The 15,449-nt window shown below is 44.5% G+C and overlaps 1 protein-coding gene and 1 pseudogene across 1 annotated transcript; one reads left to right on the top strand and one right to left on the bottom strand.

Annotated features, from left to right (window-relative positions):
• Positions 1-2,136: 2,136 nt before the first annotated feature.
• Positions 2,137-3,084, top strand: LOC140897011 (olfactory receptor 9S13-like; annotated as a pseudogene).
• Positions 3,085-8,414: 5,330 nt separating this feature from the next.
• On the bottom strand, positions 8,415-9,347 carry LOC140897010 (olfactory receptor 9S13-like). Its single transcript, XM_073309263.1, has one exon. It carries the CDS (start codon positions 9,345-9,347, stop codon positions 8,415-8,417), a length of 933 nt encoding a protein of 310 aa, XP_073165364.1.
• Positions 9,348-15,449: the final 6,102 nt, after the last annotated feature.

The following is a 15,449-nucleotide window of genomic DNA, read 5'->3' as shown; positions in this document are numbered from 1 at the left end:
GTGTTCTACAGGAGATCAGGCTATATGGTTACAGTGGTCCCTTCTGCCCTTGGAATCTGGGAATCTATTACATTAAATAACCCTCTACTGTAACAAAACCACCGAGATTCACAGATTTCAAGGCCAGAATGGACCATTTGATCTTCTAACCTGACCTCCTGTATAATGCCAGCCAGAGAATTTCACCCTGTTAACCCTGGTCTGTGCCCAAAAACTTGTGTTTTATTAAAGCATTTCCGAGAAAGGCACTCTGTCTTTATTTAGACAGATGCCACCATTCCCCTTGGTGCTTCGTCCCGATGATTAAGCACTCTCTCACTGTCAAAAGTGTGTGGCTGATTTTTAACTTGAATTTCTCTGGTTTCTCTTTGAGACACTGGCTCTTGTTATGCTTTTCTCTGCAAAAATATAGATGCCTTTAATATCCAGAATATTCTCTCTGGGCTTATACTCTGTGATCAAGTCACCCCACCACACACACACACATACTCTCTCTCTCTCTCTCTCTCTCTCTCTCTCTCTCTCTCTCTCTTCTTTTTGGTAAGATAACCAGATTGTGTTCTCTACGTCTGGCGCACACAGACATTTCTTCCAGCTCTGAAATGTTTTTTGTCGTTCTTTTTTGCCATGTCTCCAACTTTTCAACATGAATTGAGGGTAACTGTGGGGGTCACGAACTCTTAGTGTGATGTCGCCAAAAAGGTTAATGACCTCTGCTACCAGGGGTTTACAGACATGATCAAATCATCTCTTAACTTTCTCTCGAATAAACTAAATACACTGGTCTCCCTTATTATTTCACAGTGAAACCTGAAATCAATCTTTTATCTCTTCTCTGCACCATTTTCATTTTTTAAAAAATATCCTTTTTAAAGTATGCACCAGATGCAGATATTAGAGGTCTCTCCAGTGCCATATACAGAGGTAATTAACTTCCCTATTCAGAGCTAGCCATTGAATACAACCTCCTATTTACCGTGTTCACAACAGCAAATTCATTAATCGCTCTGAGGTCTTTTAGGAGAGACGTTGGACTAGGCAGCTTGGAGCTGAAATGGAGGAAAGACAGAATTCAAGGATAAAATCGAAAGATTTTGCCTCTCATAAGACCCTCCAGGACTTGACAGAGACTGAGAATTGCTAGCTCAGTCGCTTCAATGGGATTTGGCCACCAGTGGAAGACACAGCTTTGATAATGTAGTCTGATGCAGAATTAACTCGTAAGTGGAACCAGAGAACTGCAGTAATTTCTCCATCATCACAGAATTACCCAAATATCATTAAGTGTTGTCTGGGATTCCAGTGACCAAACCCCAGCTACCTTTCCTCTCATGGAACAGATTCTTATCTGTGGTGACAATCTGTAAATGCGCTTACAATTTTAAGCATAATACAGTTGAAAAGAAAAAATCCACTGCTAACAGTAAGACTGGGAATAAGGTGTTCCATGATGTGAGTAAGGAATCCAGTATATGTAACTACTGTCAAAATAGCTTTTAGCTTAAAGAAAATACCTACTCCTAAATTTCTTACTAAGACTTTACTCCATTCTTATTCAGGCAAAAATCCCTTTAATTTGACCTGGATTAAGACAGACAATATTCTATCTAAAGGTAAAAGCTCTCAAATGGAACCCCTGCAATCTTCCAGGAAAAGAAATTATGAAGAAATAATTCATGTATATATTCATCCATAGACTGATAAAATTCATATTTAAGGCACCAATTCTTCCACCCTTTTTATAAATCAGTGGGATTACTCAGGGAAGGAGAGATTCTATCATCATGCCTTGTATTACAACCATACAGAAAAGTTGATTAAAAATTGGCTAGAATCTCAAAAAGATTCACCTCCCAAAATAAATACATAAATAAACTCCAATTTTATTATGAATTGGTTGAACTTGGATTACTAGGTCTTGATCTTCTTACAGTGAAGCCAAAGGCTGTTTTGCCATCAAGTTCATCTCTCAAGGCTGGGATTGCCACAGAACGGCAGTGAATTAAGGAGTCAGCTGACTAATTCTGAAAATCACTCCAAAGGTACGTTTCTATCCCTCCCCATGGGATCTGAGCACTTCCAAAACATTCATGAATGTATCTTCTCAACATCCTCTGGGATACGGAATTTCAGGTGATGGAGACAGCGAGAGAGGACAACTGCACAGCATTGACAGAATTCATCCTGCTAGGGTTTGGAAGTGGTCCAGCACCTCACATCGTCCCCTTTGTGGTGTTTCTGGTGATTTACATTACCACCGTGCTTGGGAATGCCAGCATGATCCTCCTCATTAGAGCCAACTCTCGCCTGCACATGCCCATGTACTTCTTCCTCATGAACCTGTCAGTCTTAGACCTCTGCTTCACCTCCACCATCGCCCCCATAGCCATGGTGAGCTTCCTAGCAGGGAGAAAAGCCATTTCCTACAATGGATGTGCCACCCAATTCTTCTTCTTTTCTGTCTTCCTCACTGTTGAAGCGTTCCCGCTGGCAGCCATGGCGCATGATCGGTACACTGCCATCTGCAACCCACTCTTGTACCCTGTAATCATGTCCAAGTGGGTTTGTGTTCAGCTGGTGGCGGGGTCATATTTTGGTGGCTGCGTGAACTCCAAGGTGCAGACTGGCTTCACCTTTTCACTGCACTATTGTGGATTGAATGAGATTGATCATTTCTTTTGTGACGGCCCTCCCCTGATTAGTGTCGTCACCAGTGATACGTATGTCAATAACCTGGTGATGTTTACCTTATTTGGCCTTGTCATAGGGAGAACCTCCCTGTTTGTGCTCATCTCCTATGCTTATATCATCTCCACCATCCTCAGGATTCGCTCTGCTGAGGGCAGACACAAACCTTTCTCCACCTACACCTCTCATATAATAGCGGTGAGTTTATTTTATGGGTCCACAGCTTTCATGTATGCACAGCCCACCTAGTTAACTTCTCTGTACCCAAGGAAAGCGGTGTCTGTGTTTTACACCTTTGTCATCCCCATGATGAATCCCCTCATCTACAGTCTAAGGAACAAAGAGGTGAAAGAAGCTTGGGGCAGAACTATGGGGAAGAAATCTTTGAAAAGTTGAACCTTGCTTATGAACACAGAGACCAGATCTGCCTGTGCAGGGCTTTTGTGAACTTCTGAAATGTGAACAAAAAAACAACAAGAAGAAATACAAATTTCTGACAAAATATGTAATTGCTTTTCTTTGTCATTTTTCTCCAGCTATAAACTAATGAATATTTGGGATCAGTGTATGAATGGTGGGGGGGGACAACACGGGAGAGTAGGGGACTACCTCAAAATATCTATCTAGCCATCTAAGCTGTGGAACTCATTACCACTGGATATTATGTAATCAAATAAATTTGCAGAATTCTAAAATGGCTTCATTGTTTATAGGGACCTCCTGCTTTGGGGTATGAACCAACTGTTACTCTCTCATTTAGGAAGAATTTTTCTCCATGATTCAGATTATAATACTGTTGTCTTTGAAACAGCTGACACTGGGCACTACTGGAGATAGGATGATGATGCATGGCAATTCTTCTGCTCCTATAACATTCCAGATCATTGACTATACAACATATTTGTGACAATAAAGTATTTCCATATTTATTTGTATATTTCCGTATATTGATAATAGGAATTACCTCAGTCCAAATCATTGGGTAATATAAATTTGGTTTAGCCAATCTGACTTCAGTGGAGCTACATGGATTTAAGCCTGCTCAGAATCTGGCCCTTGAAGTATCTCTGATGTCATGGTGAGGTAGCTGTTGGAAAATGGTGAAAAATGTGACATCTGTATCAGGTAATGGAAACAGATAGAGTCTATGTTAGACTGGTTCATCTATGTGCAATACTCCTGTGTTGTGTCTGTAACACACCTCAGTAAAGTCAGTGGTTTTGATTCAAATCTCATTCCTATCAATGTAAATCAGGAGTATTCACTCATCCTGGTATAGATCACTAGTAGCTGCATTTATACCACTGGGCTTGGTTCCACTATCACACACCCTGGTGTAAATCATTAGTAACTCCGTTGCAGCCAGTGGTGCTCATTCTCTTCTCACTCTCCCAAGTGTAAGTCTAGAGAAAATCTGCTGGTGCCAAGGGGATGGATTTTCCTTTCATCTGCTCATTGTAAAACCAGAGTAACTCCACTGATATCAATGTAGTTGCATTGTTGTAAAACTTGCATAAATGAAGGAAAGGTCAAGACCATTCTCTCCACATTTAAAGTTTCATTAACTTAGTAAAAGAATCACATCAAAACCCGCTTCCTGTTTCTTTTGGAGGTGAAATGGACACAACAATGGCCCAATTCTGCAGGCTTTTTAGAGGATAAAATCTCTTTGAACTCAGATGAGATTTAGGTGGACTATAGGTCGCTGTATCAGACTCACTCTGATCATTTACCATGGAAATCCCAGGATCTTAATCACTGAATATCAGTCTCCTGTAAATATGGTGAATGAGTCTCAGAATGTACCAATTTTAAAACATAAAAATAAAATTATAAAGGGACATACATTCTGTCTGTTTTCAATGTGTAAATGACAGCCTCTCTACATTGTTGTGTGGAAAAGCTGAAACTTTCTTTCTTTTAACACGGGGACAGATTTTAAAGTTATTTTAAATTCCAGTGGGAGTTAGGCACTTGAATATATTGAAAATCTGGCCCTTACTCATTTGAGTAGTCTTCTTGAGCCAGATTTATTCTGACACCTAGTGGGATTCTCAACAGTATCTTGGCACCTAACACCCATTGTAATCATTCAGTGTTAGGTGCCTATGGAATAGATGCACAAAGGGACTTTGGCATCCAACTGCCAATTTAGGGGCCTAAATCCCACCCGCTGGGATTCACAAAATCCCTGCTCAGCTGCTATCAAACCCAGCAGGGCTGGATGAACCTTTTGTGGGCCCAGTGCCAAACTTTTTTGTGGTTCCCCATGGGAGCAATGGAGCATGGCCTGGGGAGGTCAGTCCCCAGAGTGTGGGGCCAGCCAGGGGCAATGAGTCATGGCATGGCAGGGGCAGCCCAGCTCTACCCAGCCCAGGGCAAGGGCACTATTTACAAACCAGCAGTTGTCAGACACACAGTGGCCCACCTGGCCTTGTGCTGCCAGCATGCCCCTTCCCCTTGGGGAGTGGACCCATGCCATGCCATAAAGCCCCCCCCACCCAACATCCTCCTGACTCCCTATGTCTAGAGCCCCCCCAGATCCACTGTGCTCAGCACCCACCCCAAACCTCTCCACAAATGCACAGCGCCCTGCACAACACCATCCCTGCCCAGCGCCCCCCTGCCCAAAACCTCACCACAACTGCCCAGCACCCAACACAGAACCCCCAGTTCCCAGTGCCCCAACATACACATCTTCCCTACCCCCTCACAGCCCAGCACTGCCCCCACAAGCTCCCTGCACTGTCCCATTCCCCCACCCCTGGGCTGATACAGGCCAGGCTGCACCAGTCCCAGGCAGTTCAGCTCCGGGGAGACAGGCAGGGCCCCACAGGTGGTGGGAAGCAGAGACTGCCCAGAGCGGGAGGTGCACTGGGGTGCGGCCAGGGGGCAGAGAGGAGCAGGGGGTAGGGCTGAGGAGGCAGCGGGGGGCAGGCCAAGAGGAGCGAGTGGGCGGGGGGAGCCAGTGGGGTCTCAGGGCGCAGTGCAAGCGGAGCAGGCCGGGGCCCCTTCTGAGCATGGGCCTGGCTCCGTGGAGCAACTGCAGCCATTGTAAACCCAGGACTGGAATCCAGTAGCTACCTAAACTAACTTGTCACCTAAGTTTTTGCAGTAAAAGCTCCCTGGGCGCCTATGTTTCTGCTTTTAGGCATGACACAGGCACTGGCCTTTTCTTCCCCCCAGTGGGTACTCCACTGCTGCTCTGCCCGAGGCCCTGCTCCGCCTCTTCCCCCCAAGGCCCTGCCTTCACTCTGACTCTTCCTGCCCCTACTCTGCCCTCTCCCTCGAGACTCCCCACCCGCGGCCTGTGAGCCTGCTGCTCATGACTCTCTGCCTCCCCCGAGCGCCTCCCGCCAGCCACTCACTGCTCCTCTGGCCACCCCAGGGCCTGCTGAACAGCTGATCGGAGGCCAGCCCTGGGGCCCGGAAGCACTGTAGCCGGTGGGTGCTGAGCACTCCCTATTTTTTTCCATGGGTGCTTGAGCCCTGGTGCACCCACGGAGTCAGCACTCATGTGGCCAATGCACTACTGCTTCCCTCTAGATGTCTGGACACGTAAGCCTCAGAGTGATGCACGGACCAAGGGAATTCGGGCCTAACTCGCCTGAAGGTCCCCACGTGGTAAATGTGCTCAGAGGGGGAGAAGTGATTTGAACAGGGATCTGCCACCTCTCAGGTGAGTGCCCTTACCCCTGGGTTATGGGATACTCAGATATGGGGCTCCCTCAATCCCGGATTTAGGCAGCGAACCCCTGAGCATCAGCATCTCCCATTGGCTGGGACCCACCTAGCATGCTGACTTTTGTCAATGCCATTCTAAGGCACCTAGCTCTCTCTGCTCCTTGCACAGGGAGCCTGGGCACCTAACTCAGGCTTTGTGAATCCCAGTAATTTTCTAGGCACTTAAAACTGAGCTGCGATGACACTGAGCTGTGCGAAGCCTAAATTCCTTTGTGAATGTGGCCCGTGGTGCCATTGAAAATCCCTCTGCATGCTGCATATCCATTTTCATCAGCACGATTGTGAAAGTCAGTAACTGCTAACAATGACACTAAGATATTGTTCAGGGGTATAATGTTAAGGGGATAACAATTGGTCTTTTACTTTATGGAGGGGGATTACGAGCATGTGACTTTACATTTGATAATCAGTTTGCTGACTGGGCACAATCATGGTGCCACTGAAATCAATGGGAGTTCTACTGCTGATTCCAATGGGAAGGAGAACATATTGCTGACCAAATGTTGACACTGGCTATTGTCCTCACATGTGCCAACTCCATGCTCTACTCTCTGAGCCAAGAGATAGTGGGACAGATTCTGATCTCATGGCCTGATCCAAAGGCCATTGAAATCAATGGGAGTCCTTCCATTGACTTCAAAGGACATGGGATCAGGTCCTCACTCTCACACAAGGGGTCCGGCTGGTGGAAACCAGCAGAGGTCCACTGAAGTCAGTGACTCAGTGGAGGTGTGATGATCTACACTAGCTTCATATCTGGCCCACTGATGGCAAAGGGGATGATTTACACCAGCTAGGTATCTGGCTTCATTGACTACAGTGGAGCTACGACTGCTTCACACCAACTGGGGTTTCAGTGAGTTGAGCTCAATGGATCTTTTCCAACTGACACCAGCTGGGGTATCTGGGGTTTTGACTGAAGTCAATGGAATGACTATCAGCTTCGCGTGGAGCTGAACTGGGCCTCTTAATGAGAGACATTTTGTGGATCTTTTCCCTTAAGCATCATAATCTATTCTGTCCCATTTGATTTGATACAATTCTGTTTAGGTGCTTACTAAAGTCCCTCCAGGTGCCTATCTGCCTCTTTAGGTGCCAAAATACCTTTGAAAATATGTCCCTAAGTGACTTGGGAGCCTAAGTCCCATAGTTTATTTCTCTGAGACTTTTACATTAGCATCCACTGAAAGGAGTACATACAGTTTGACAATGTTCAGAGGAAAGGGTAAGCAACCATGCAAAGTAGAATCAAGAGGCTGGTTTTCTTCACATAGGGGTGGCTGTCAGCTGTCCCTGCCAATGCATCTCCAGGGTTCAAAGTTATCGTATTAGCAATGACTATAGATTCCACTTACATTCAGGGTCTCATTTTACCAGATGCTGCACAATACATGGTCAGAAAAAGTCTGTGCTCCCAAAAAAGTCAGCATGTAAACAGATAGAGCCAGAGAAACGAAGTATCAATATCCACATTTTACAGATGAGGACCTGAGAAACAGTGGGATTAAGGTTGAGATTTTCAAAGCTGCCTAAGCACTTTGGACACTAAAATCCTATTAAAGTTAATGAGAGTTGGGTGCTCAAATCTGTTAGCATCTCAGCTTAAGCAGCCTGCCCATGTTCACATGGGGAGCTAGAAATAGATCCCAGATTTACCAAGTCACAGTCCAACATCTTTACCACAAAACCATCCACCCCCATGTTAGAGAGAGTTCCCCTTCCAAGGGATATAGACTTAGCCTCCGATTCATCACCCTTACATTTCGTCTGTGATTTTCAAAGGAGTCAAAGGGAGTTAGATATTCAGTAAGGTGCCTAATTTCCTTAGGCAATTGAAAGTCCCTGCCTTTCCCCATAATATTCACCAGCTGAGACCATTGTTCCATGGAAGAGCCTTGTTGGAATTCCGCTGTCTTTGGCACCCATTGTCATCCGTCCCAAATACCTATCCACTCTTCAATAGCCTTGCTACTTCAGGGAACTCAGTGGAAAAAGCCTTTCTTTTTTAGTTGTCTTCTCAGGGCCTCTTTCACCTCCTTGTTCCTCAGGCTGTAGATCAAAGGGTTCAGCATGGGAATGACAATGGTGTAGAACACAGAGACCACTTTACTTTGACCTGGGGAGGTTATGGCCCCAGGCTGGGCATACATAAAGAAGACTGTCCCAAAGAACAAGCTCACAGCCACCAGGTGGGAAGTGCAGGTGGAGAAGGCTCTGCGTCTTCCCTCGGCGGAGGGTATCCGCATGACAGTGGTAATGATGTAGCCATAGGAGATAAGGACGACCAGGCCAGTGCTCACTATGATGAACCCACACACGACCAGCATTGCCATTTCACTGGCAAAGGTGTCAGAGCAGGAGGCTTGCATCACTGCGGGGACGTCGCAGAAGAAGTGGTCAATTTTCCCCAGCCCACAGAAGGACAAGGTGAATGTAAAGCCTGTCTGGATGCTGCAGTTGAGGCAGCCTGAGAGATAGGAGCCCGCCACCAGGAAAATACAAGCCCTCTTGGACATTGTGATTGGATAGCGCAGCGGCTTACAGATGGCGACGAAGCGGTCATAAGCCATCACGGCTAGGAAGAATGCCTCAGTGGTCCCAAAGAGAGAGAAGAAGAACATTTGGGCAGCACAGCTATTGTAGGAGATGGCTCTGTGCCCCGTTGAGAAGCACAGTAGGGCTTTAGGGGCAATGACGGAGGAGTAGCAGAGGTCCAGGAAGGACAGGTTCTTCAGGAAGAAGTACATGGGGGTGTGGAGCCTGGAGTCAGAGCTGATGATGGTGATCATGCTGACATTCCCCAGCAGGGTGACAGTGTACAGAACCAAGAAGAGGACAGAGAGGAAGACTTGCAGTTCGGGATGGCCTCCGAACCCTACGAGGATGAACTCAGCCACTGTGGTGTGGTTTTCCATGGTTCTTTTTGTATATGGAGGAAAGAAGAGACAGTTGTTCCCTCAATGAGCTCCAATCACCACATTGGTATACGTGTCAGTGAACACATGCCGTGGAATGATCCATCACAACTCTGGATATGGGACAGAGAAGACAATACGTAAGAATCACGCTTGCTTGCAACAGGTATCATTCTTCTTCATTATAAGCAAACATCAACATGTGTAGTTTATCATGTTGGAAATAGACTGGTCCTGAAAGTTGAAAGAAGGTTGAGAATGAATGAGAGAACTTTAACAAGCCAGGAAAATTGTAATAAAAATGTAGACCTTGTAACAATGCTGGTTCTGGCGGGACCAAACTGAGAGTGCAATTCAGGACCAACTGCTTAAAGCAGGACAGTTACAGCCCAAGGCTGGGTTTTTTCCACCTCTAAGGCAAACCAAAACAACCAAACAGAGCAGACTTTGGTCTCACCCCACTGGCTAACCACAAGTCACACAAGCAATTCCCTTGGACACTCCAGTTTCCCAATATCTCCACCAGTGCCACTTGTTATGGGGATGAATGGTTATGAAAACCAATACCCCAGTAAAAGAAAAAAGGTTCTCTTGATCCCAAAGGAAAAAGCCCCAGACCCAGGACAATATACAAAGCAGATCTTACCCACAAATTACTCTGTTGCCAATCCTTTAGAATCTAAAATCTAAAGGTTTATTCATAAAAGGAAAAGATGTAGACGAGAGCAAGAATTGGTTAAATGGAATCAATTATATACAGTAACGGCAAAGTTCTTGGTTCAGGCTTGCAGCAGTGATAGAATAAACTGCAGGTTCAAATCAAGTCTCTGGAGCACATCCACAGCTGGGAGGGGTCTTTCTGTCCTTGGTTCAAAGCTTCAGTGTCGCAAAGTTCCCCCAGAGGTATGAAGCAGGATTGACGATCAGATGGAGGAGCTGCAGCAGCTTTTTCTAAAAAGAGACTAACAAATTTATTAGAGCCATAAGCTTTTGTGGGCTACAGCTCACTTCATTGGATGCATAGAATGGAACAGATAGTAAGAAGATGTATATATACATACAGATAAATTGGAAGTTACCATACAAACTGTGAGAGGCTAATTAGTTAAGATGAGCTATTTTCAGGAGGAGGAAAAAAAACCTTTTGTAGTGATAATCAAGATGGCCCATTTGGACAGTTGACAAGAAGGTGTGAGGATACTTAACTTAAGGAAATAGATTCAATATGTGCAATGACCCAGCCACTCCCAGTCTCTATTCAAACCCAAGTTAATGGTATCTAGTTTGCATATAAATTCAAGCTCAGCAGTTTCTCATTGGAGTCTATTTTTTAAGCTTTTCTGTTGCAAAATTGCCACCCTTAAATCTTTTACTGAGTGGCCGGAGTGGTTGAAGTGTTCTCCTACCGGTTTTTGAATTTTATGATTCCTGATGTCAGATTTGTGTCCATTTATTCTTTTGCGTAGAGATTGTCCGGTTTGGCCAATGTACATGGCAGAGGGGCATTGCTTGCACATGATGGCATATATCACATTGGTAGATGGGTAAGTGAACGGGTCCCTGATGGTGTGGCTAATGTGATTAGTTCCTGTGATGGTGTCACTTGAATAAGTATGTGGACAGAGTTGGCATTGGGCTTTGTTGCAAGGATGGGTTTCTGGGTTAGTGTTTTTGTTGTCTTTCTTTCTTTGTTCCAAAGACAAGCTGTCCATCACATGGCCCGGAAAAACCTTGGAGTTCTGTCCATAGGCATGTCCCCGCATACCTTGCTGAGTCACAAGGCGTGTCGGCCTTCTCTCAATGGGTCAGATGTTTAGCTGATGGTCCTTAATGGGCCATCAAGCAGGCTAGGCAGAGCTGACACCAACTTGTCTGGGGTGTCACCCAGAAGCAGAGCACAAGTTTGAACTACAGACAGTATAGAGCCAATACTTATATCTTTAAATACAAAAATTATACATGCATATAGATAGCATAATCATAACCAGCAAACCGTATCCTTGTCTTAGACACCTTATTTGACCCCCTCTATGCAAGATTTGGTGCCATTACAGGATCTTGGTTGCAACAATGTTCTATATGGTCCCAGTTCAAGTCAATAACGTCACACCCCCAAAACAAAATTGATGGAGGAAGGGATGACACAAACATCACTGACTGAATCCCAAGAGCTTCCCTCCTTGGTTCTGTCTTACTACAGCAAGTATTGTTTTATAACAGAAATGGTTTATCAAAGTCATGTTCAATAACATAACTGAATCTCTTTACAAACTCAAGGAAAAACTTTGTTAGAACAAAAGGGGATTGGATCTGCTCTTGCAGCATGGTTCCTGTATGTCTCATGTGATCTTGCCAAGAGCTAAAGCTAAAGCTACTTTACGTATACAAGCTCTGGCAAATGTTTGGAACCCAGTTAACATCAAATCAATGTAGATATTAATGTTGTCCATAGTATAGGAATCTTGGCCTTTAGCCATGAAAGCAATATGGTAGTGTGCCTCAGTTTCCCTTGTCATACAGCACATCAGGTTTGGAATGTCTTTTCCCCTGTGAAAAGTTTTAATACTGCTGTCATAAATATAAAGGGAAGGGTAACCACCTTTCTGTATACAGTGCTATAAAATCCCTCCTGGCCAGAGACAAAACCCTTTCACCTGTAAAGGGTTAAGAAGCTAAGGTAACCTTGCTGGCACCTGACCCAAAATGACCAATGAGGGAACAAGATACTTTCAAATCTGGAACGGGAGGGAACAAAGTGTTCTGTCTGTCTGTGTGATGCTTTTGCCTGGAACAGACCAGGAATAGAAGCCTTATCACTCCCGTAAAGTTAGTAAGTAATCTAGCTAGAAAATGTCTTAGATTTTCTTTTGTTTAATGGCTTGTAAAATTCGTTGTGCTGGAGGGAATGTATAGTCCTGGTTTTGTGTCTTTTTGTAACTTAAGGTTTTGCCTAGAGGGATTCTCCATGTTTTGAATCTGATTACCCTGTAAAGTATTTACCATCCTGATTTTACAGAGGTGATTCTTTTACCTTTTCTTTAAATAAAATTCTTCTTTTAAGAACCTGATTGATTGTTCATTGTTCTTAAGATCCAAGGGTTTGGGTCTGTGTTCACCTGTACCAGTTGGTGAGTATCTTATTATCAAGCCTTCCCCAGAAAAGGGGGTGTAGGGCTTGGGGGGATGTTTTGGGGGACGACATCTCCAAGTGGTCTCTTTCCCTGTTCTTTGTTTAAAACGCTTGGTGGTGGCAGCATACAGTTCAAGGACAAGGCAAAGTTTGTACCTAAGTAAGAATAAGCTTAGGGGGTCTTTTGTGCAGGTCCCCACATCTGTACCCTAGAGTTCAGAGTGGGGAAGGTACCTTTACAATTGTTTACAGGCATTAACTGAAACATCAGTATAACAAGGCCTTTTAACATAAATTGTGTTCTCATGTATTCCTTTTAACATTTTCCAAGATTATGCACATTGTACATTTTTACAGTTTTTGGTAACAGCAACACATTAGTCACAAAAATTACCATGAGCAATAGCAACAAATTCATTACAAGTGTCCATCTACAATTATGTTTGTCTTGCCACACCTCTGGGTCAATACCATTGGGGTTTGGGCCTTTTAGGGTCAGCCTGTGGCTTCCATTGCAAAATTAATGTCTCTGTTTCCTCCTTGTCCTGAAGGATCAAACCCTGATTTCCCTTGCTTAACAGAATTCACTGGCTGATTGGGTGTGCTCTCTCTGCTAAGGGCTATTAGCAAGTCTTTCTTCTCCCAGTCAGTCAGGTAATTTGCATTCAAACAGACAGGAGCCTATTCACCAGTGTTCAGATGCTTCACTGCTAAGAATTCCAAGGCTGGACTCTGTCTTAGAGAGATACCATCCATTTTCACTAACAAGCTAGACTCAAAGTTCTGTTGTCCTTCCCTTACCAACCTGCGCTTCCACATGAAATCAGATGTGAAGTTCACTGAGAGAATACAAGTCATATGCACAGTGTCTAGAGATGAGAGTATACCTGCCATCCCCAGCATTCTCGAGAGATTAACTGCACAGCTGTTCTGCTCTGCAGACTCAGCTACCCAGTCTTCACTCAGAACCTGAGACACAGTCTGTTCACTTACAAAATCAGCGTGGAGACATTCTTCTCTCAACAACCTTGTCTCCCCAACAAGCTGGCCAAACACAGCCACTTGCTTATAGGACCATTCAACTTTCTTAACAGCTTTCACTCCATCTGAGACCTTCTCAAAGCTAACCACACTGGATCTTTCAACAGGAAAGTCAGTGGATCCATTCACCACAGAAAATTTCTGGCTGTTAGGAACTGAAACTTTCTTGGTTAAATCACTTTCACAGCCTTTAGTTGCAGTAAACTGCTTGCAAAGACTATGATGAGGATTCCTTTCCCCAGGAGCTTTTCTAAGCAGCAATTCACCCCTCACAGAAATTCTGCCTTTACCTTCTTCACCTAAGGCTTGCTCTAAAGGAACACTTCCCTGAGCAACAACAGACTCTTTCTGGCTCTCACTTACATCCAGAATCACCTCTGGCCCATCAGGCAGATTCCTACTCAATCCCCTTTCAGGTAAACTTATAGACTTCCTAGTTAAAAGGTTAGAAGCATTCCCCTTCCCTTTGCCACACACAAGTTCAGGAATCTTTTCCTTCTTGCTACAAGTTTCCACACCATCAGTAGGTAACACAATTAAATCACCTTTCTGCTCTCCTTGTGCCCTGGCTAGGGTATCACCCTGATTAGACAGAGTTGCAACACCCTTTCCCAGCCACACATTAGCAACAGGCAAAATACAAGCACCAGAATTGTTTGGTCTCTGGGATTTTGCCATGACACTAACTGGATGCAACCTAGTTACAGTGCCATTCTCCCTAGCAGACACAAACTTAGGACCATTCCCTTCCTGGGCTTTAGTTGAATCCAGAACCAACTCTGAGACAACTGCACTATCCTCAACCATCACAGGCTGAAAGGCACCTTCTGTCTGCTCCACAGACAAAAAAGAGGCATAGACACATTCTACTTTACCAGACACACAGCTTTGGATTTCATTTCCCTTGTCCCAACACACAGGGCTGTTCACAGACAACTGCTTGGAGACTGGGGTAGCTCCCTCCATAGGCAAGTCAATACCCCTGACAGACACAGGCACATTTCCTTCACTGTCACAATTCTCCACACAAGTAACAGATAAGGTATAGGGACACTCATCTTCCACTATCCTCACCTTCCCAAACTGCTGACTAGACAAAGCCTTCAGCTCACAAGGCTGCCTAGGCTCATCCAAACTTTCCTTACCAGGCACATTGCCACTCCCCACAGATAAACTGCTGCTCTCTTCACGACACTGAGCTACTTCCAGCAAATCACAGTTACCTTTTCCATGTTCACTGTTAGAAGCTGTACTAGCCAACAATCCATCACCCATTAAAAATCTACCCTTTCCTTCCTCAATTAGGGCTTTAACCTGACTATCCAATTCAGTCTGCTCCTGAGAAACATTTTCCTGACCTATGAGTTCTTTCTGTGCTTGATCTAATTCCAGATTCACTTCTGAGACATTAGACAGACATTCAGAAACTTCATTCACAGACAAACATTTGGAGAAACCCTCCCCAAGCAAATAATTGCCCATAATAGACACAGGTTTAAGATCATTCCTTTCTTGTGACCGGTTACCTGGACTGAACAAAGGTTTTCCCCAATCAAAAGATCCTTAGGCAATAACTTCCTTACACCAGCTATAATTTCATGTTTAGTACCATTCCATTCAAGGTAGATTTTGGCTAAAGACACGCTTACAGTAAACTCATAGAGGACTACAACAGTCACACTCTGATTTGGTAAGTAATCTTCCTCTTTGACAAGATCTGCTTTAACAAGAGTGATGTTAGAAGCCATAATTTGCCCTAACCAACTTTTACCATTAACTTTTACACTCTTTATGAAGTTTCCACTACCACTTCCATACATAGCATTGGCACAATTTATGGAGTCACCCTCTACTGAACTCACAGTAACAGTATTTACGTAAAAGGTGGCAGTGTTGGGGTACATTTGGTTACACCCAGACAACTCCTCAGA

This window comes from Lepidochelys kempii, chromosome 13 (genome assembly GCF_965140265.1).
Source record: "Lepidochelys kempii isolate rLepKem1 chromosome 13, rLepKem1.hap2, whole genome shotgun sequence".
Lineage (NCBI taxonomy): Eukaryota > Metazoa > Chordata > Testudines > Cheloniidae > Lepidochelys > Lepidochelys kempii.
Note: the sequence above shows the minus strand (reverse complement) of the source record. Positions and strands in the feature narration are given on the sequence as shown.

Excerpts from the sequence above, each read along its gene's own strand:
- LOC140897010 (XM_073309263.1), bottom strand. The coding sequence starts at position 9,347 with ATGGAAAACCACACCACAGTGGCTGAGTTCATCCTCGTAGGGTTCGGA.